Source organism: Phaethon lepturus, unplaced genomic scaffold, assembly GCF_000687285.1.
Source record: "Phaethon lepturus isolate BGI_N335 unplaced genomic scaffold, ASM68728v1 scaffold41424, whole genome shotgun sequence".
In the NCBI taxonomy this organism is placed as follows: Eukaryota; Metazoa; Chordata; class Aves; order Phaethontiformes; family Phaethontidae; genus Phaethon; species Phaethon lepturus.
This window is the reverse complement of record NW_010533307.1, coordinates 14,026-36,216: the sequence shown is the minus strand read 5'-3', so window position 1 is coordinate 36,216 and position 22,191 is coordinate 14,026. Positions and strand designations below refer to the sequence as shown.

Here is a 22,191-nt window from a genome sequence, read left to right as displayed (position 1 = left end):
AAAGAGTGTGGTTTTCAGTTGGCCATTGATTCCTTGCCTTTTGGACTGACCTGCAAGGGCTAGAACCTGTAGGCTCACTTGTGTTAAGAATGCTGTATAGCTGGGATTTATCTGTATTGTTACATATTATAGTGCCTAAAGCTTTAGGCAGGATTTTCTAATTGAAAAAAAAAAATTGTGTTGTCTGCGCTGCCCCCAGGAAGGACCCAAGTCTCTGAATTGTTGCTTCCTTTTCCCCTTGCTTTGTGGGGAAAGTGAATTGCTTCCAACCTCCTTCTGGGGATGCAACTTGCTATTTTTCTTTTTTTCCACCTGTGCCTGGCTAAAATCTGCAGACGCTGAAGCAGCATCACACGCTAGCATCACGCACTTGCTCCAGGGGATGGGTGAGGGATTCAGGCACGCAGATCCTGGACACCTGCTCCTTTCAACCCTCTGGCAGAATGCAGGCAAGGTTAATACCATTGGGTAAGGACACGCAGAGATGGGAAGCTTTCCTTCTTTTCCTTTCTGTCATGAAAACACAGGAATGCAACTGAACAGCAAATTCTGCATACAGGGAAGTTCTGTTGCATTTGAAGGTACATCTCGCTTGGCGATCAAATATGGAAGGCATTTCACTTCACTGTCACTGTAGAAATAGGACGTTAAGATTTTTCTGGTTACAAATCTAGTTGAAAAAAATTTTCCTGTCACCATCTTTTTTACTGTATTTGAGGTACATTCTGTGACTATGCTGCCTGTGAAGTTTTGCCATGTGAGTTGGATAGCTTAGTTCTTTATATGTTAAATTACATTTTAGAAATTCACAAATCTGTTTTTATACTAAAGAATAAGGTTAGTTACACTGTCCATGACCTGTGAACTATTTTAAATTCCAGCTCCCTGTTGGAGATCAGCTTGTCAACATTGTCTGCCACTCATTTCAGAGTAGAAGTTGCCCAGAGATGCCCCATCCCTGGCAATAGTCCAGGTCAGGTTGGACGGGGCTCTGAGCAACCTGGTCTAGTTGAAGCTGTCCCTGCTCACTGCAGGGGGGCTGGACTAGATGACCTTTAAAGGTCCCTTCCAACCTGAACCATCCCCTGTGCAAATGACACAATGATTGTAATTGCAGAGGTAGTGAGAGGACAAAGACAAAAATGTTTCATTTTTCGCAAATCATGAGGACTTCTGTGAACTAAGACTTGGTGCAAATTGCATAGGTAAAATGTAGGGCGCTGTTGCTGAACAACTTGCTCTTCAGTGCCTGAGGAAGAAGGTGCGAATACAGATTTAAAACAGCAAAATGTAGAGACTCGTGTAAACTGGAATAACAAAAGTGTTTTCAGCTGGTGATTTGTGCTGTATGTCATTGTATGTGCATGAAATACACGGTGCCACACTTCCCCAAGTTGTGTTTTGGTGGTTGGGTTGCCTTTATCTGACCCTGCTTTGTGCTTTTCTGGGAATTTACAACCTGTAATATGTTGTAAATAATCTAGATGCTTATGTTTATAAAGTAGCAATCAGCAATTCATCACTTTACAATTCTTCCATGTAGCTAGCCTATTAAAGTGTAATATTTATTAAAATCAAAATCAATGTTGGAACTGCTTACTGAGATCTAAACACTTTGGAATCTTTGCTATGTTTGAATCTATAAAATGCGAATTAAAGTATTTTCTGCTGCAACTTTTTCTGAACATAATTTTTGGGTTTTCATTTGAAATTTTTTTTACTTTTCATTTACCTTTCAACTACACTTGGTAGAAATTATATATAACTTAAATTATTTACATGTCAGTAGTTTAAGCTTATGATGATGAGCAGGCTTTCATTCTCACTTTAATTCTGTTCAAAAGATTAATGTAACCTGTGCATCTGTTGCCGCTTACAGTGCATTGTAGTGTATCAGCACATCAGAAATTCATCTGGCAGAATCACAATATGTTTCTGGATGAATATGGCCAAATTCAGCCATTGTTTAAGTCCAATTGTTTTAAGAGGCAAAAAGGCTTATTTTGAAATGAAGTTTGGTCCATTCTGTGCCTTTCTCAGACTAGCTTATAAAATAATTTTGCAAGTATTTTTTTCTGGTTGGTTCACCCAGTGGGGCTCTCCATGTGAAATTATTTCCCTTAAAGGATTTCTGCAGCTGTTTGATTCTGTGTATGTATTTTTAACAAATTATCTTGCTAAAAATTTGATACACCTATTTCATCCCCAGTTTAGGTGGGTGAGTACCTGTTACACAGGTGATGATAATTATAGTGATTAATTTTAAGATCTTACCTTTCACATTGTTCTTTAAATCTCCCATGTTTGAGAGTATTTAAAACTCATCACTATGGTTGATTATAGTTGCTTGTCACTCTATTTTTTTGCATGGATACTGTGGCATAGGGATTAAGCTTGTTTTAAGCGCAGAATTCTCATAACTAAATTTTTGCTGTGCAGCTATATCCACTGTGAAGAAAATGTAATTCCTGCGGACTTTTCTTGCAATAGGTCTTCAGGCAGTTTTGTACAAACACAACTGTAGAACTCCAAAGGGTTTAATAAAATTTCTGTTCTTCTCTCAACCCTGTGGCACCGTTGTTTTTTTTGATCTCTGGCTGATAGTTTAATGGGCTCTTTTCCTTCAACGAACACTTGGGAAGAAACTAATGGAAGCTCTGGAGGGCAAAGAGTTTGTAGGGTGGGTTGTGCTGCTGCCAGAGGCAGGGCTTGTGCTTTGCTTTTGCTACAAAGGCCCCAGAAACCAAAAACCCTGTGGAAGACTTGGCATATGTGTGTGGCACAACCGTGCTGTCAGCTTCCAAGTGGACCTGGTCAGATCTACTCCTCATCCCTTCTTTTTTTCCTGTATATCCTCTGTGAAATGGATGCAAGAATTCTGTACTTCCTGAAGTGGAATATGAGGAAAACATCAAGCCATCACTGTCCACCATTTTGGAATGCTGTAATATACCTCAAATGAACTACTTCTGTAGAAGTAAAGATTACTGTAAGAAATATGTTTTTCTCCTGGGGAAATGTGGATTGAATTACAGTATTTGTTTCAGACTGGCAGGAGAAAGAGACACCGGGGGTGCAGAGTTCTTCACAGTACAGCATACCAGTCAGTATGGGGCACAATAAAAAGACCCAAAGTAGAGTTAGGGTTCCTGCTCACCTTAGATGGTATTAATTATCTTTAGGCTTGCTATGTGCATATGTCACATAGTAGAATGGTATTTATCCACTATTTCCACCACAAAGCACCGAATTTATCCCTGAACATACAAGGCTGAAGCACAGCTTTGCTGACCTTCTGCTAGTTATGCAGAATTATCTTCTAGGTCCAGTTGAGGTGGTTCTGCTTTATGTGTTCCTGGCTCTTGTTCTATTCCCAGACTGCACTTCCTAGGTTTTTAATCAGTAAGTACATACTGCTACATGTATCCATCTCCCTGGCTAGGTATTTGACTTCCTCTTCTACATAATATACCTAGAACTTGATTGATAGACATGATTGCATAATGTTTTTTTTCAAACACAAATTTTCAGCCTGTTTTGCAGTTCACAATGCTCCAGCCACAGCAGATGCCCCTCGCTACCATTCTGGGACTGTCCCTATAGCTGCTGAGAAAATAGGATTTCTTGCTTTCTTAGAAGAATGCAGCATGTTTTGAGATCATAACTACAGTATAGATGACTTTTAGCCTCCAACCATCTTGCCACATTGAGTAAGCAGTGATGATCCAAAGAGTAAATTGTGCTCTGAACTGGTAGCAGTAACTTGAAAAGACAGTATTTAATTGGGTTGATATTTTTCCCTTACAGGCTTTTATGTCCATGTAAGAATCGCTGCTGTCATGCATTTGAAGAACCCATTCATGTTTTTACAGTGTATTCATCATAATAATGTATTTCTAACTTAATATGCAGTGTAAAAATAAAAATACTTAGAAAATAATTATGCCATTTCACTTCATGAAATTTGCTCTTTTAAAATGAGCATAAAATGATTAAATTATACCCTCTAACAACTCTATTCAAAGCCAGAAATACCATGGCTTAGAACAAGGTATTAATTACAACAGTCTTCAAAGTTTAAATTATTAGCTTATACTTCTCCTTGAACTATGAAAAGCTCATGACAAAGACAAGTTCTTCATTTATCTGTGCATAGGAACACTTCTACAAACCAAAAGGTGAAGAAAAATTGCTAAGCTTTGTTTTTGAGAACATTTGTTTAATATTGGAATGTCCTAGAACGCTGTAGTTGACTGAAGTTATATAGGGCTTGGCCGATCTGTGTCCAGTGCTGGATCTTGTTGGAGGGATCCTATGTAAGCCATGAAGCTGCTGTTCTGATGACCCCAGTCGTAGTAGTCTGGAGAGAAACTTAAAATAACACCGAAGAGTTAGTGACTAGCAGCTTGGTTCTGTAGATACGTTAGTGAATGTGCACAAAATGCGATCACATAGATGCAGTTCTCATGCTGAAGTGCAAAAATGAAAGAAACCCCAACCAGGGCTTCAGGCTGCTCTTTATTTTTCTGATCTGTCAATTATTTTGTCCCAAGTGTTCTCAACTCACTGTTGCCTGATTCTTCTAGTTCACTAAGGCCTCTCCCCTTTCTGCTTCGCTAATCCAGAAGGTGTTTGAAAGAACTTGAAGCGGTGCTGCTAAGCCATGCCAAGCCCTAGCACTGCAAGGGCCTGTCAGTGACGGACCCAAACCTCCTGTGCCCACGTACAAGGGACCGGTACTTGGTTAGCAGCTCTGGCACGCTGCCTCTGCTCCCATGAGCGGTGTGACTCAACGCCCATGGCTGGTTCCTTCATGCCTTTGTGCAGAAGGGAGAGTGTCTCTAGCTCGAGGCTGGATACCAGCCTGGTGCACGCCTCCTCTGTGGGTTTGGTTACTTGGTGAAAAACTAACACAGGGGTAGGGAGATTGGCAACTGTAAATAGTGAATATCCAACTTCTCTGAATCTTGGTCTGGGCTCAGAGACAGTGGCTACATGATCTTAGCTAAATGACTGACAAGAACTAGATCTGGGTATGTTAGCTACAGTTAGCAAGTTAGTCAGCCTTCATTGTAAGATGACTGAGTGCACTAATCTACTACTAGTGTAGCGCAGGTACAGGAGCAGCAAATGACTAACACAACTGAGCCCCTTTTCAGGGCAGGATAGTGTCCTGGCAGTGCCTTTCCTTCTCTGCATTGGCTGCTATCTTTCCTGCTGTGAACTGCTCCTTCCTGGAAAGGAATCCCTACCTAAAGCTCACAACAGAGAGAAAACAGGCTTTTTGCACCTCTTCTGGGTTGTGTGGGATTTCAGCAGTTAGGTGGATTCACATAAGCTGTCAGCAAATGTCAGCTGCTGCCTGCACTGCCGAGCTTTTCCCTGCTCTCCCTGAAGACAGGGAGACAGCTGTTTCTCGAGGTTGCCTTGCTCACACACTTAAACTAGTAAATGGCACTCTTGGAAGAAACAGAGTGGTGAAACGTACAACCCAAAGATCTGACCTGAGTTTTTCAGAGAGAGGCATGCTGTTACAATTCTTAAATTACATAACCGTTTTCATTCTTGTGTCATTGTAGTCTCTATGGGGCCCTTGGATCCCTACAGGCACTCGGTGCTGCCTTTCCACTTCTGCTTCCCCCTTTGTTTCCACTCACCCCCTGGAATTTGTGCAACAGTTGGAACTAGACCATTTACATTAGCCTTCTGCAGCGTGTGAGAGTTCTTCCTCCTCCAGTTTCTGTTCCTGTATCTCACCTGCCCTGTGCCCCCTGTGGTGCGATATTCCATGCTAGATCGTCATCACTGTCGTATCTGCGGGGGTTGTCAAAGAAATAAGATCTGGGACTGAAGCCGTGGCTTGGGACCATTCCTGCGTTGGCCTGAGGGAAGGGAAACCTCAGTCAGTACTGGCAACAGATAGATAAACTGCTTGGTGTCTGACTTCTTTTAGAAGTCACTGGCAGACTTACCTCCTGGCTTCCGAAATAAAACAGACAATTTTACATTTGCTGTAGGCAACAGAAGTATTTTTGTGTTTTCCTACACTCCACCAGTGTGGTGATAGTCTACTGATCTTAACGGCTTTTCCTTTTGCTTCCTTCTAGCTAACAGATACAACCCATTTCTGAAACCATGCCACCCTCCACTATGCATTTAACCTCTCTGCTGAAGTCCTGTCCATTCTGGACACATTGCGCTTTTAGCCAAACATGACATGAAGTGAGCAGTAGGGAGGCAGCTGAGGGGCTGAAGGATATGAAACAGCTAAAGAGATTTGGTTTTACCACTCACATTTGTAACCCTCCCTCCTGGTGCGTTACTTTCCTTGCCTCAGGAACCGACCATGCAGAACCTTGGCATCCTGCTTAATGAAACCACAGTTGAAAATCCCCTTAGGACATCTCTGAGCAATTTTGGTACCTGCTCTACAGTGCTGTGAGGGTCAAATCCCAAGGAAAGGTCCTTTGATAAAACCTTTATTTTCCTATGAAAACATACAAGATTCAAAAGGTCAGCTGGATTCCAGAAACAGTGCAGAGAGACATCCAGGACCCAGCTGAGCCTCTTCCACTGATCCACTGCTTCCATCCCCAGAGAACAGGGTTCCCTGCACCTGTGGATAAGCCCAGATAACATCTTCTCCTTGGCCTTAAGCAGGAGCGCAGTTTAATCTCCGCCTATTTTTCAGATGTTAAATAACTTAGACATAGATGATCTAAAAATAGGTCCACCTCCATTGTCTCCCCATTTCCAACATTTGTCTGGTTGAAGGTACGGCGAGGCACAGGACCACGCACTGCAGTTACCCTGTGTCAGCACCAAAGCACACAGACAGCTCGTTCCAGGCTCTAACTGTCTGTTGAGTGGAGCTTTACAATTGAACAGTGCTGAATGAAGGCTGCCTCTCATCAAACTTTTTGTTTCTGCAGTCCTGAATGAAACGTAAAACCAAAGAACAACTATTTCTTGGGATTGTTCCTTATTAAAAATAAAGAACATTTTTTATTTTTACTAAATCAGAATTGTTGTTACGATTTTTTTATCTAAAAGAGGGTTTGTTTTAATTCTAACCCCATCCTTCCTGGCCAAGTATTTTCAACCACTGGACCACTTGATAACATAACCGCTGTAACAGTTAGCCGGCTGAACACATTGGACTACAGTCCTGTGGCCCTTGGTCTCCCTCTTGTGGCATACTTGCACTGAAGTTCCGTTTTGCCTTGCTACAGTCTCTTCATTTTTTGTTTCTTTCTAAAGTTGTTGTTTCCAGTTTTCCTCTCACCATGATATTGTTTAGCATAAATACTTGTGACCTATCCATTCTGACAGATAATGTCTACCCTAAAAAAGGTACCCGTAAAAGAAGTGATATGACTTCTTGGCTCTTCTCAACTGTATCCTTATGAAGTTGGGAGATTTAAGGCTTTCTGCAAATCACAATGCAAAAATATGTTATATGTGTTACTGCAGTGCTCTTTGACTTGTGAGAGAATTCTGCCTGTTTGACTCCATTTGAGCTCTCATTTGAGTAGGATTCCAAGTCTTCATGTGATTAGCTTTTTGAAAGGAGAGATTAGACCACATCCCGTATTTTCCTTCTCTTGTGAATCTCTCACACTATCCAAACCTGACCACCAGGTCTAGCCTTATTAAACTCACTTTAAATAAAATGAGATATCTCTGTGGTCACTTTTTAGATGAGTAGCACCACTGGACTGTATTTTAAAACATTTCTCTCTCTTTGCAGTTGTCCTGGCTAACTCCTAAGCAGGAGCAGGGCTGAGCTTTTTTTGGTGATAAACACTGGGGCCCATGGGGTTCCTTAGTGTGATGTTAGGTATCACAGGTGAACGGTAAGAAGGGCTTTATACAGGTGGGGATTTGTTACTTCCTTGTTCAGCTTGGCTGTATCACTCTCTCTGAAATCTGCATGTGAGAATAAAAAACATCGCCTTTTCTAAAAAGTTATTCTATTAACTGCTTCTCTTACTTGTGAACTACCTAGATATTAAGGATACTGAAAGGGAATTACCCTTACAACTCACACCTTAATCTCTGCTCTGCTGAAACAGCAAACAAAAATGTCAGCAAGTGCTTATTATGGCTATTGGTCTTTGACATGGAAACAATTCAATGGGTACAGGGCTGAAAGAATTAAATCTATTCTTTCATGTGTGCTGTTGAACAGCTAGCACACACAACCATGTTCACTGCAATGTGATGAAAGACCCCAATTTTGTATAAAAAACGCCTTTTCCACTGACTCCAATAAAGTCATTATCCCAAAGGGAAGATGTCCCTACATTTAAGAAGGTTCCTGATTTTTAACGTAAACTGAGAAACACCTTAACTTCCTTCTGCGTAAAAATGACGAGTTTCTGTCATGAGGGCTTAGCATCAACTAGTGGGAAGTTTGGGTTGCTTTTATTCTGCCAAGGACACATTGAAAAATAGAAGTCAAAATGTAAGGAAGCAAAAGCTCCTTCAGAAGCTGAGCCCTCCAGACCTGCCTGGTCTAAGGCAAATAATACATTAACAAATACCACTTACTAGATCTTTTGTAGGGTTTCGGACTCGGAAGAAGTACACAACCAAGGAAGTAGGCAAGAGCTCCCAGATGAAAAGGATCACACCAAACACTATGTAACCTGCATCTCCCAGCTGACATTTCAGATCTGCCTGTTGAAAAGTCAAAGAAAAGAGTGTTTAAAATAAAGATGGCAGCTCACTTAAAGGTGCAAAAGGCAACATGTCTTCTTATGAAGATCTATATTTAAGTGGCTAAAATGCTTGACAACAGCCAGAAATTCCATCCAGTAAAGCCAGATTAACCTGGCTAATGACTAAAGGCATACTAAGAAAAATCATTATGCTATCTTGTTGGGTACATGACTTCCCTTTCCTTCTACCTTTCCTCCTCTCTCCTTCTCCTCCTGCTATCTTTACTTCAGCAAACTCAAAGTTTAATGCAGGGGTCTTCTCAGTCTAAGAGCCTGGCAAGCAACCATTTGTTCAAGTGATCAAATCCAGGTAATGAGTAACTAGCTTTCCAGTCCTTTTCCAGCTGGGAATAATATGTAAAGCAACAATCAATACCCAGGTCTTCAAGGGCTTTGCTGGCAATGTGGCTTTTAAAAATTAAGGCTTGGATCCCTTCAAACTGTTAGCTTGCATAACCATGCTGTTACTCTAGTATTAGCTTTGAATTTCTCTCTAGATTGCCCCTGCACCATAGTTGCAGAGGGCAAATCCCATCCTTTCACTTGTTTTGCACAGAAGAGAAAAGGGTAATGTTTCTGACAGGTGACCCGAGGCAGTACCACAGTGCAAACACTGGCCTGTACTCTTAAAAGTGACTTTTGATTCTGGTACCAAATTGAGTACCTCCTCCTCAGTTCCAGGCACGTTACATATGGCTCAAATAATTTACCCCAGGCAAAATCCAGGCAACCCTAATGTTGCAAGTCAGACCAGATGTTCAAAAATCAGTAGTAGTGACCTAAGGCCTACAGCATTCCAGTGTGCTCCCTGTGAACAGCTTCTACCTCCATGGGGGAAAAGGGACCAAATATTCTGGCCATAAGCACCAGCCCCTGTTACTCCAGGCTGTAGAAATCAGCACAAGAAGTGCCCCCTGCAAGAGGTCAGCAGCAGCAACACTCCAGGCCCCAGCCACAGGTGGGGAGGCGTTTGATTCAGGAGATGAATCACAACCAGTGCCCTTCTGCCTAAACGTGGGTCTTCTAATTACACAGAGTGGCACCCACCTAGCTGCACTCCTCTGCACCGCAGCAGGATTGATTAGTGGTCCCTTGACAGATCCTACTCAACTAACTCCTAATGAGGCTCTCTGAGCAATCCTACCCTACTGGTTACCTACTTCTTATTTACAGTTTTATCTACTGCTCCACAGAAAACTGTTAATGGCTCCAGGTTTGCTTGGCCACTCCGGCAACAAAAGGCCCTTGCATAGCTGGGAATGCTGCTTTTGGTCTGCAGGTGCTTGCTGAGAGGGTGGGGAGATGTCACAAGCCTGGGATTTTGAGGCCAAACAAAATGTACTCATGGTCCAGACCCAGGCCTGCCATTTTGCCCAGCCTTGACAGAGCTGGAAAACTACTGGATGAAAACTATACTGGACTGCACTACATTCTTCAAAGCAGAGAAAGGAGCTGGATTTCATAATTCCATAATATTCAATGAAGAATTTCCTTTAGTGTTTTTATCACTGTTAGTTTTCAATCTGAATTGTCACTTGCAATTAAAGGTTGGGAAGAATCACAGTCTTATCCTCAAAAACTGCAGAAGGTATCACGCTAATGACAGAATTCAGGTAAATAACTCCCCAGCCCTGGATGGCAATGAGAGATTTGATGATGACTTCAGAACTAAGCATTTCAGTGGAATCAAGTACTGTTTTTCTGCTTCTCCAAGTACAGTAGCTTCTTTCTAATGGACAAAACACCTGTCTTTCTTTTTTAATACAAGGATTTTTTTTTAAGAATAAAACCAAAGTAAATAAAAGATTGAAATTTTTTGTAATTATTTAGCTGGAGGTTACTTCTTTCTTTTAGCACCGTGGGTTTTTACTTCCTTATGCTGACATTACCAGAAATTTGTATTCCTGGAGCACAACAGTCTTAGTGCATTGAATAAAAAAGAATAAAATTTTAATATATTAATTCCTCTTCTCATAGGATTTAGGAAATCAGCCATCACATATAGAATGAGTTTTTCTCACTAGCAAGTATTTTCATACTTGCCTGATCTGATACGTTGTACCAATCATAATCAAAAGAATTGACTTTCTTGGTTTGGGAAAACGATAAGATGAACAAGTTGTAACAGGCTCGTGAGGTATAAAGTAGGATAACAGTCACTCCTATACTTGTCACCTGGCAGACAGATGAGCCCTGGAAGAGATTTAAAAACAGGTTATGATTCATAAGTTGTCAAGAACATTGCTTTGCATGGACTTCGAGGGTTGTCATGCTACTCTGCCTAATGTGACTTTTCCCTTCTTTGATCAGTATATCCTATACTATGTATATTCCTGTATTTTATCAGTATAGTGGTTTCCAGGCAACGGTAGCAGTTCCAGGCCTTACCAACATGGGCTGCGACTAATTCCTACAACTTACTGTACAATTGCTATTTTTAGAGCAATGAAAACACCTAAGGACTACACTTGGCATCAGATGGAGCAAGAGAATCCATCTTTCAGCTGTGCATTAGCTATACAGCATCCTGGATCAGATGCTGGCTAGCTAGCATGATGCAACCTGGCATCTTTTTACAACTGCTTGCACCTATTTCCTAAGTACAGAGCAGATTGTAACAGCCAGCAGTTAAACATGGCACAGACAGAAAAAGAACATCCTGCCTTACCTAATGTCAACACAGAGGAGACAAAGGCAGAAACATGGCCTATGGGCAGAGTGACCATGGCAGGGCAGTCTGTGAGTGGCCACAAGGGGAGGAATGAGACTGCAAAGTGTGAAATCACAACAGTTCCTTAAGCCCTAGAAAGAAAAATGGACAGAGCAGGGGAAAGAGCCTAATCCAGTGTCAGGAAGAAGTGAGACAACTGACCACTGTGTCAGGTAGGGAGGGTCACTGTGAGGGACGGAGAATCCAGCACACGAGTTGTTGCAACAGCAAGAAAGGAAGGAATCCAGGAGCCATGGCTACAGGTATCAGTGTGAGTTGGATCACGGGGGCAGGCAAATGTACAAAAATGGGACTGACTTTGAAGAAAGAGCTCAAAGTAAATTCTGTGCAGCTGACTCTGGAATAGTGCTTTGCACAGCTAAAGGAATAAAGATGGGTTAAAGCTCTGCATGCTTTAAGGGGAGAAAAATACCCTGCAGTCATTTGCTTCATGAGCCCTGCCCTCTCCCTCTCCTGGCAGAGACTGACACCAGGAGGATGGGCTCCTCTCATCCATGTGAGAGAGAGGCCAAAAGGGAAGTTGCTCCTCTCTTCCCAGGACCTTTCATACCAAGTGCAGGAGACAGGAAGGTCTGCACCCTATTCCCTCCACTCACAAACTCTGCTTCCAGGTGTGCCTCCAAGGAGCAGAGGTCCAAAGCACTGTGGCAAGTTAGAGCACAGACATAACAGAACGGCTAGTGAAGTACAGAGGAAAGTCACCAAGTCACCATGTCCTAAATCCCTGGCCTTCAGGAGACTACCAGCCCCTCCCGCTGCTCACCCATGCTGGTGACTATTGTCCCTGCAGCTCTGCCAACCCAGCTCCTCCGTCTGCACCACTCCCTGGTGAGAGTTAATAAAGAAGAACTCAGGGAGTAGTCAGGAAAGCTTGCAGAAAACTAGCTTGCCTGTTTTCCCAGAAAAATAGTATTGATTCAGGAAACAGCCAGGCTCAGGAGTATTACAAAATCCCCAGTGCAGTCAATCTTTCTGAATTCCTGCTTAAAATACGCTGGAACTACCACTGTCCACCAGGCCATAACCTGCAGCCATGCTGGGAGTGAGCCAAGAGCCTGCTGCTTTACGGGAATAGAAGCCAGATACGTAGCAGGCAGAGATGAAAGCCGTGGCAAGACCAGCAAGCAGGAAATGCACAAAGAGGAAATGTTTGCTAGGCACTTCTCTAGTCTCCTTTGGTACTAACAAGTCACTGCTGCTGTCATGGAAACTGAGGGTGAGAGAGGAGAGAGAAGCTGCTGATTGACACATACCATATCCCAGCTCAGTGGCATTTACAGACTGGGGATAGCAGAAGTGAAGAGCAGAACGGGGTAGTAATTTCCCTTTCCCTACATAGCTGTCATTCTTTAATAGTTAAATATGATGCAGATTTAACAAACTTCAATCCCATGAAATACAAAAAAAGGGTGAAAGGGTCCTGGTTTTGCAGCCAGTCAAATCTACTTAGTGGACTGGGGAAGGGAGAGCGTAGCAGTAACAGTAAAGCCAGATGAATCCTTTTTCAGTCACAGGCCCCTATAGAAGAGAGGGGGAGCCCCAAGTTGTTAGCGTGTCCCACTATATGATGCTTCTGGCCAGCACAGAACTGGCCCAAGTCGGCACCTAAGGGCAGGGCTGTGCATCTTCTTGTGCCATGCTAGTCTTGGCACAGAGAACCAGGATGGTCTCCTGCTCCAGGTCATGGAGGTGAGTGCGTGTCACATGAGGTCAGAAGATACGTGCCAGCAGACGGGGGATGCAAATAAAAGGCTGCCAGTACCAATGCATATCTACAGGCACTGCAGAGCACGCATTGTCTCCAACACTACTTCTATCATATCACTGCAGAGAATGGATTTTTCTTCTTTAGCTAGTTTTTTTCCGCACAAAAGTAGCAGATTAAACCAGGATGTGTTTTCACTGCCAGTTCCAGCCATCTGTATCCTTAAGTATGTGCAGTCAAATCCTGCTGGAAGTCCCCAGAGGAACTCTCATTTCAGATCAGCAGAAAGGAGCAAAGCGCTCTTTAATTCTCATTTCACATTCAAACTTTCATCAGATGAGTGGCCTGTCCCTTCCTGTCTGCAATAATGTTAGAGTTTGTTTGTTTTTATGAAGTAACTTGAAGTAAAAAAGATCAGGTTTCCTCCAGGAAAGGAAACGGAACAAAGTAATCTACCGAAGCCTCCCTTAGGTTAACACTGCTTTCCTACAGAGATTTATGCTTCTGTGATTTGCAGCAATAGAAAAACTTTTTTTTACTAGTAAAAATAATCCATTGCCCATGCCCTTTGGTCAGCAAACGACAGGCTTGAAAGAAACAAAACAAACTAAGCTGTGTTTTTAAATCTTCTATTCAGCCCTGAGCTTTCAGTTGTTGTGCAGTAGAGCCAGATTTGATTAAACAGGAAAAGTACTCCTTTTATCTGATTAAGTAAATGGAGAGAGGAATTTTTTTTTTATACGATTTTCTAAATAGCAGCTGACTTAACATTTTTAAAGGTTTGTTGTGGTAATGGTAATGTGCTATTGATTAAACTAATAATTTAAGACGTAACTAGCTACTGCAAATGCAAGGATCTTTGAAAGCACCATTTCATTATTTATAGATACAAAACATCATTACTGATTTTACAATAAAGACTGCATGCTTATGTGATACCACCCAGTGCCTTGACCACTGAATGTGTCCAAAGCTGTAAACCTAACAATATTTTTTTAAAGAACATTTTGTAGAATCATAGGAGAGACTTTTTTCCCCTTCTCCCCCCCTTGGCTAAATTACAATGTATTAAGTCTTTAAAAACACATTTTCATTATCTATAGGACCATATGCAAATGTATAAAGGGAGATTCATATCCCTCTGTCTGGTTTATCTTCAGCATGCTGGTACCTTAAACAGTTAACTTAATCAGTCAATAATTTGACAAGCTGAAGGATCCCAAAGTATGTACCAATACTATTTCTATGTAGCAGTACTGAAATTAAATGGTCTTCCAACCAGGACCTGGAGAAAGCAGTATCCACGTGAAAAAAAGCTGTGAGAAACTCCAGCCAATAACTTCTGTAAACTCAGCCTTAAAAATACATATTTTGGGGTCACTGCTGTTAGCCAAAAGCACCCTTGCTACCACTTAGTATTTAATTCGTATATTGAACAGGATGACCAGCCAAGTGCAAGCTGTGACGTTTAGGGCCTCCAGCTCTCAGGGGATCTAAAGAACTGTGTGGCTTTGCCTCGCACTGCCCTCGTCTCTCAGAAGGTACTTGAAAAGAACTGAAAATGTACCTTACCTTGGACTCCAAGTAAATGTTGGCTAAAGACATCTTGGAAATCTTATACAGGCAGATGGAGAGTGAAACAGCGCACAGCACAAACAACGTGTCATTAATTGCCACCCGGACAGAGACAATGACTTTTCTCTCTGAATTCTGTGTCCTCACCAATACTGCACATGTTAAATTCACCAAGAGGAAGAGGAGACTTATGAAAAGAGAAGCCAGGTAGAGGGGCAACCTGGGAGAGTGAGGAGAAAACAGTTTTAGCGACATTGTTCAGCAAGTGTCAGTCATGAGATGGAAGTTGCACTCTGAGCTACGAAAGCTGCACATGTTGGGCTGCCACAGCTGACAGAGTGACCAGCTGCCCGAGCCCAAATCAAAGTGCTCCAGATTGCTGGAGAGATTAACTTAGCTCATTTCAAATCTGTTTTTACAGTTACACAACAAGCTGTAAGTAAAGAAACTAATATCAAGCAGCAAAACATGGAAGACTGTCTGCAGCAGAAATACAACAGCACAGTTCTTAAAAACTACTTAAAACACACATGTGCTTTCTTAGAGCGTGCACTTCATATACAGCACAAACCCTCTGACTATTGGCTGACAGGAGAAACCTCAGAAAAAGCTAAGTTTCCTGGAACAGGCTGGTTTTGACCCTGGTTTTACTACATCACCACTGCCATGAGAAGCATCACTGACCACTGATGTTTGCCAACATATTAAATTGGGGAAGTGTCTAACAGTAGGAAAAATCACTGAGTTACTGGTTCCCCAGGACCTTTCTCTATCCCTTTTCCTACATAACTTGGTCATGGGCAACCTCTTGAAAGAAATGTCAAGAAATTTAAATATGCATATTGATTCTGGGTTGACATTTTGCCATCTATGCTAGGCAAAAGGTTCATTTGCACACCACAGGAGCAGAGCTGGAACAGAAATGTAACAGACAAAAGCCCAAGAGCTGAACTTGTTTTTTTTTGAACATCTGTTTTTTCCCCACCTACCCAGCACTGACACCTGCAATATAAGTATACCATATACTCAAGGCAAGCTGCTTCTAATTCCTCTTTACTCCTACACACAGCTGTGGAGCTTTTCACTTAAAAAAAAAAAAAAAAGGGCATGTTTCCATTTCAGGTGTTTGCTTACTCCATTATCATTGCTGACCAAGGCAATTACTGATAAGGGTCATTATCTGCAGTCACTGAACAAAAGGTTTTGGCCACAGCTTTTCATGCCTGCTGGGAACTTTGAACTTGGCTGACAATAAACATCCAGACTGTCCCTGAGGAATCCTATTTTGATTGTTTAAAAATACTTTACCCAATGGTGATCTTTGTCTTTCACACATTCATACCCTTTTGGGATAGCATGAGCACAGCTACAAAAGCTGGCTTCTTTTCAGAGCGCAAGAAAGGAAGGGGTATACCTTTGAGGCCTTGTAAATGTGTAACAGGGAGAACTGAAAGCCTAAAAGTCCCTGCCTGGAAATCAATGCCCTTCTTTCCAGCTATATCTGGCAGTGAGTGAGGATGCTGTCTTTTCCTTGCCAGTCACAGAAATTCCCTCTCAGGGGGAAGATTGTGCTCATTCTTAACCTTCTAGGGCAGGGCTCTGTTTTTAGGATAAGCAGCTGGAGGTAGTTCCTTTAAACCTCACAGTCTAATGCTGGAAGCACTGCAGTCCTGAAGCTCCTCTCTCACACAGCTTCCTCTGAAGAATGCAGTTCCAGTTGCAGTGGTGGTACATTTACAGCTTTTACAGTATCTCAAAAGTCTTTAAGTGGTGGTCATGTGTCTTCCTTTCCTACCACTCCCAAAGTCTTTTTAATAGTGTCATCTCTGCTCTGCTATTGTAGTGCAGGTAAAACATTCTTGTGGGGTTCGGGCTTACGAGGAAAGGTATGCTTTTACATGTTGCCAGCTTGCAGGACAGTGAGTACATGCTCTTTTTGCTCATCTTAGTCAGAGGGACCTCCTGCTTCAGCGCACCCTGCAGATGCCCTTGATGCTGGCTTGCAACCAGCAAGGCTTATAGGCTTCCAGGCCAGGCTCCTCCTTGAGAGAGTCTAGCAAAAAAAAAAAACCCCAGCACTGTCACACTCTCATGCCCACACACTCCTATATGTGCCAGGGTGAGCTGTCATGGCCAGTCAGTTGTGCAGCTCTTCACATAATGATCTTCCATCCCGTGTAATAACATGATGTGGCTGGGGAAACACTGCCTGTTTTGACAATAGAAGTATTGTTGCTGAACTTCTGAATAAGCACTGATGGAGATGCAGACTGTGTCTCTCAGGGCAGTTTTAGGGTCTGTGCAGCTGCAGAAAGCATTCCTAACTCACTTAAAGGCAGAATGTATCCTTACATCTCAACTACAAGGGCACCTAAAAGGCATGATAAGCATATGGTATTTTTTAGAAAACAGAAAAGCAGGGCCGAAGAGGTCCTTCCAGATTGCACCAGTGACCGTTCAAAAACCTATTGTGCCTAATCCCCACTTTGGGATAGTCCCTTAAAAGGAGCTGTGTGTAATCTGGCTTGGCCAGGAAAGGCACATGCCAGGGAGTTTTGTTCTTTATGTGTCGGATGCCCCCCTAAATTTTCCTTTGAGCTTAAAATCAAACTTCAGATTAATGCAGTGAGAGTTGCCCTGTTTAACAGGAAAATCTGTTTGAAACTACTGCATTTTGTATGTGGTTTCCTCAAAAACCATACAGCGTCTGAGGCTTGTGTGTAACAAGGCATGCACATACAGCACAGCAAGCCTCATCCAAACCCAGTGACTGTAAGAAATCCCCAAGCCCAGGGAAACGTGCAAGAGGACTGTTTCAATATGAAGTTGGGCTGGCACAGACTTCACACTGAGCTCTTTTGCCACAGTGACTCACATCATGATAGCTGTGCTTAAGATTCTGGATCTCTGATAGGATTTTATCAATTTTTTCTCTATCTGAAAGGATTCTGATTTCTGAGACCTGTGCTAATACACAGACCACAGTCCTACCTCTCTGTTGCCCTGTTTATGTTTCCATTATCTATTGGAGAAATGCCAATATGGTCTGATACTTACTAAAGAAAATGGGGGGGGGGGGGTCAAAAAATGAGCATTCAGCAGTGAAGAAAAATCAAATTCAGTAAGTACAGCCCCTGTCTGTAGGCCACCCATCTTTCTATCATCCATCTCTCCATCAGGATTTGAGCAACCTGATCTAATGAAAGATGTCCCTGCCCATGGGACAGGGGTTGGACTATACGATCTTTAAAGGTCCCTTCCAACCAAATCCACTCTGTGATTCTATGATCTTTCACTAGCCCTTTACAATTAAGATTCAAGACCTCAGCTGTGGGTGTGTACTTGTTACACCACTTCAATTGCCCTGCGTAAGATAGGAAACAAGGTCAGCTTTATTCATACGGCTCTTTTACACAGGCTAACCACATTCATGCTAAGAGATCAACATATTAAAACAAAATATTACTTAAGTCCTTTACCAACAGAGCTGAATAAGAGAGAGAGAAAAGGCTAGACCAGATCCAACAGTAATCTGTGTTAGAAATGCAGTAGGCAAGAGTCAGGGTGGACATGGAGCTATTGTTGGGAGGGTAGTCTGTGCATGAGTAATTCCAGTCACAATACATAAGTGTTTAGGAACGCAAACACTCCAAGAACTACAAGCAGGGTACTAATGTAGTCACTTCATAGGCATTGAGTAAATATCCCAAGCTCCCTTTTCTTGAAGACAGACATTTTCAAGGAGTTTTCAGGAGTAAAGCCTTGCCATAAATATCAGTAACAGATGTTCAAAGCTCCTACCTCTCACCTCTAAAGCCAGCCAGGAACATGTTCACAGACCTGCCCTATCTATACCATCCTGACCTGCAGCCCAGGCTTTGTGCAAAGCTATTCTCTTTGCATACCGGCAGGGGCAGGCACACTTGCATGGGGGCTTGCTTGGGGACCTGGCTGGTGTGTGCTGTGCTTGTCTGCCAGCCCATACTCCTGGATTTCCTTCCCACAGAAACCAGAGTGCAAAGGGGGGTGAATGTATTTGTACGCCATGGTATTTACCACAGAGCATCCAGCTCTTGCCCCTTACGGTCTGGGATGCGGCCAAGGTATTCACACAGACCCATTAACTTGAAAGCATTCCTGTGGCCACCAGAACAGATGCAGCCTCTCCGTTCCCATCCTGACAATTTCTGCATCAGCTGCAGTTCAGCATGGAGGCCACATCTCTCAGTCAGCAGTCACACCCTGCATGTGCCATACCATCACCAGCCCAAGCACAGCCCACCCCAAGCCTGCTCTCACTGTAGTGCCATTGTACCAAACATAGTTTCTGAAGCACTTGCTCCAGATCATCTCCTCTCCAGCTGCATCAAAACCCAACTGGATCACAAACTTTCCAGGGCAAGGACAATGTTAATATTTGACCTGTTGATACATTACTATGTCAAATAGTACTTTTGGACAGAGAGGGAATCTCTCTCCCTCCCCCTCCAAAAAACATTGCCTGACTGAAGCTTTTAGGCATTGCTACAATAAACAATTTATTGAGCTCTTCCTCAGCTTTCTGGACATTACTGCCCTTTGGGGAACCTTCAAGTAGTTCCTGACAATTGCTCCTGTTCAATAACATCCCAAACAAATCTCTCCACCTAAATGCAAAGCTACCATATAACCTCAACTCTATGGAGTCAGAGAAGGTTATCTGTGAGCTCCCAAACACATCATCAAGTTGAATCCATTCTCTCTAGCTCTTTTCCTTCACAACTCTTCTCTCATCTTCCCAAAACTTTTGAGTCTTATTACCACTGACCTCACGGATTAATACATACCAAGTCCCACTCATTCCTGTCAAAATAAATACATCACTCTGCTACCTTTACCAAACACCGGATCCGAATTCACCTAGCAATACAAATGTTAGGAACCTGTGAACAAATCATCAGGGTGAGTGTTTTCTCCTTGCATTTGAAATACTTGCCTTTGAAATATGTGAATGTTTCAAAATCATGCTTGTGTTGGGAAATAACAGACTTCTAAACATCATAGGAAGAAGCTGACCTCAGAACCATCATCATCAAACAGTAGTATATAAATATAAATAGCTGAGATATGAATGCCACAAATTATAAAAGATGTAGCGTTTCTCAAAGACCATGGCTACTCTTCTTTATCACATTAAATGTTTGTATAGCTCTTACCTGTATTTGAGCAGCTCTGGTGAATATTTTGACTTAGCTTTGAAAATCACCTGCAAAACAGAAAAATATTGCATCAAACATAGGATACATGTAAGTAAAGAAAAACACTGTGATCTGCAGGAATCCTGTCTCACAGGTCACAAGAAATGTAATGATAGGTTTAATTACATAACAGATTTGCATTCATTGCTTATCTGTGGCAGGCAAGCTTTAAGCAAATTATTAAAACCACTCAGCAGGCGATCACTTGTATATAAATTGTCTACACCATTATTTTCACTTACTCTGGCTTGGGAATAAGGTCCTTTATACCAGTATTCACAAGAGGACCAATGCCAGTATAATCATAGGGGCAAGTAATTATTAGGCTGCTACATGACTTAACAGTATATGTCTCTCACGTAGACCAGCTCATACTGGCATATTGGGTCAGATGCTCTGTTCCCATGACAAGCCCATCATAGTACCCTGGCCTGAAATTGGATATATACGTTTGTATCTGTGTTACACAGTCAAAAGGACACCATCGAGAACCAAACTCATTATTTTACTCTGAGGTATTATTTGGCTTCTGCTGACTGCCTGTTCACTATACAACAACAGGTATTTTTACAGACAGATAGCTCAGGCCCAGTAGTTACCTTCTTGTAACAGAAAAGACAAAATACTGACATGTTTTCTGCAATGTAGCTAGGTAATTTCAGTAATAGGTGTTTAACCACCATCAGATATTATACAAAAATATATTAGCATATTTTATATCTTATTTATTTAAAAAATTACAGGAAAGCATTGTTGCTTTTTTACAAGCTAACATAGTTTCCAAACACACTCAGTTTACAAATGTTCATTTAAAACAACACCGAAGCACACTGATTGCTAGTATTATAAAAAAACATGCTGTATGACTTATTCTGGGTTGGTTCCTAATTGTTTTCTTCTCAAGTTATCCTGCCTTATCCATTTAACTTTGTTTTGCATGCACTTTAGTATAGCTTGCATAATATTTGCTATGATTATCATGCTTTCTCAAGGAAACAGGACTTACATGATCACTATGTATGTGTAGGCATGTGTCTGCCTGTTAACCTGTTTATCTGTCCCCCCTCTAATCTTAAAATACTCCATTCAGAGAACTGATGGAAAAATACTTGAAGCATCAAAGACATGATCCTTTATCACCCTCCTAAAAATTAATGACCCAGCAGAAGCAAGAAACTCTATAAAGACATCTGATATATGACCTCTGTGAGGAGAACCCTGCGTAATGATCCTACACATCACCCAATATGAGAGAGTCTGCACAGCAAAGTATCTTAAGAAATGCCTCAGTTATGGAAACAGCTCAAAGTCAAGCATGAAACACAGATCTGGAGAAAATCAGGCTTCACTTGTTCCAGTGCTCCTGGAACAACTTGTCATTTAACTCCTATTCACCATAAACAGCTGCCTTGACATGGAAATTATTTTTGTGATGCATCAGCCTGCTTTGCACTAGCTGAACCAGCAGAGAAACACTGAGTTTTTCAGCAGGCCCTAGAAAATTAGCCAAGAATAAAATTGAAAAGCTGGGGAAAAAATATCTAAAAATATTCTGCAACCATTGATCCTGTTTTCAAATAGTTAACATCTCTGGCAGTATCTCTTACAGAAGATTTTTGTGATTCATTCTCCAAATTCCTGGATCATAAATTCTCACAGGAGTTCAGAAGTTGTTTTACTTACTTGATATTGAAAAGAGAGGTACAAGAGGCTTGTGAATGTTCTTGATTTCCGTGGTACACAAAGAGGGGCTGTCAGTTTTTAGAAAAGAGATGGGGTTCAAAATACTTCCCGTACACTTTTTGTATAACACTTACTGCCTACCTTGCTTATTCTGAAAGAGACTGTGGGCAAGTGGGAGGGAAGAGTTTCCTGACCTCATTGAAACTAAACAAGTAAAACCTGTCTCTAGGGCCATTCCACAATCCTCACCTGCTCTGAGTAGCACTTACTCACACGTATTGTACCGTTAATTTTGACAGCTTTCAGGAGTGGCACTGAACAGCAGTTTCAGAGCCTGTGCAAAGAACTGCACAAGACAAGCAATTTGCAGTGGGCAATGCATTGTGCTGGGTCCACAGAGAATTCACAAGTTCCTGAATATCATCTCCTGTGGTTTCTCAAAAAGGATCCACTCATTCCTATAATGTCACAGAGCGGTCCTGTCATGTAAACCAGTCCAAGGGTGACCTACCCAGCAAAAGCTCTGTGGGTAACTCG

At 42.0% G+C, this 22,191-nt stretch overlaps 1 protein-coding gene across 2 annotated transcripts in view; it reads right to left on the bottom strand.

Moving 5' to 3' along the window:
• Positions 1–3,762: 3,762 nt before the first annotated feature.
• Positions 3,763–22,191, bottom strand: part of GPR137B (G protein-coupled receptor 137B) — a 25,483-nt gene continuing 7,054 nt past the window's right edge. The window contains exons 2-7 of one of the 2 annotated variants that reach the window (XM_010285138.1): positions 19,930–19,979; positions 14,732–14,954; positions 10,767–10,916; positions 8,554–8,682; positions 5,758–5,882; positions 3,763–4,371 (exon numbers count right to left, since the gene is read on the bottom strand). In XM_010285138.1, the coding sequence (XP_010283440.1) occupies positions 4,260–4,371; positions 5,758–5,882; positions 8,554–8,682; positions 10,767–10,916; positions 14,732–14,954; positions 19,930–19,979 (789 nt within the window). In that variant the 3' untranslated portion in view covers positions 3,763–4,259. The remainder of the gene's footprint in view (positions 4,372–5,757; positions 5,883–8,553; positions 8,683–10,766; positions 10,917–14,731; positions 14,955–19,929; positions 19,980–22,191) is intronic. The other variant, XM_010285139.1, reaches the window with a different exon arrangement.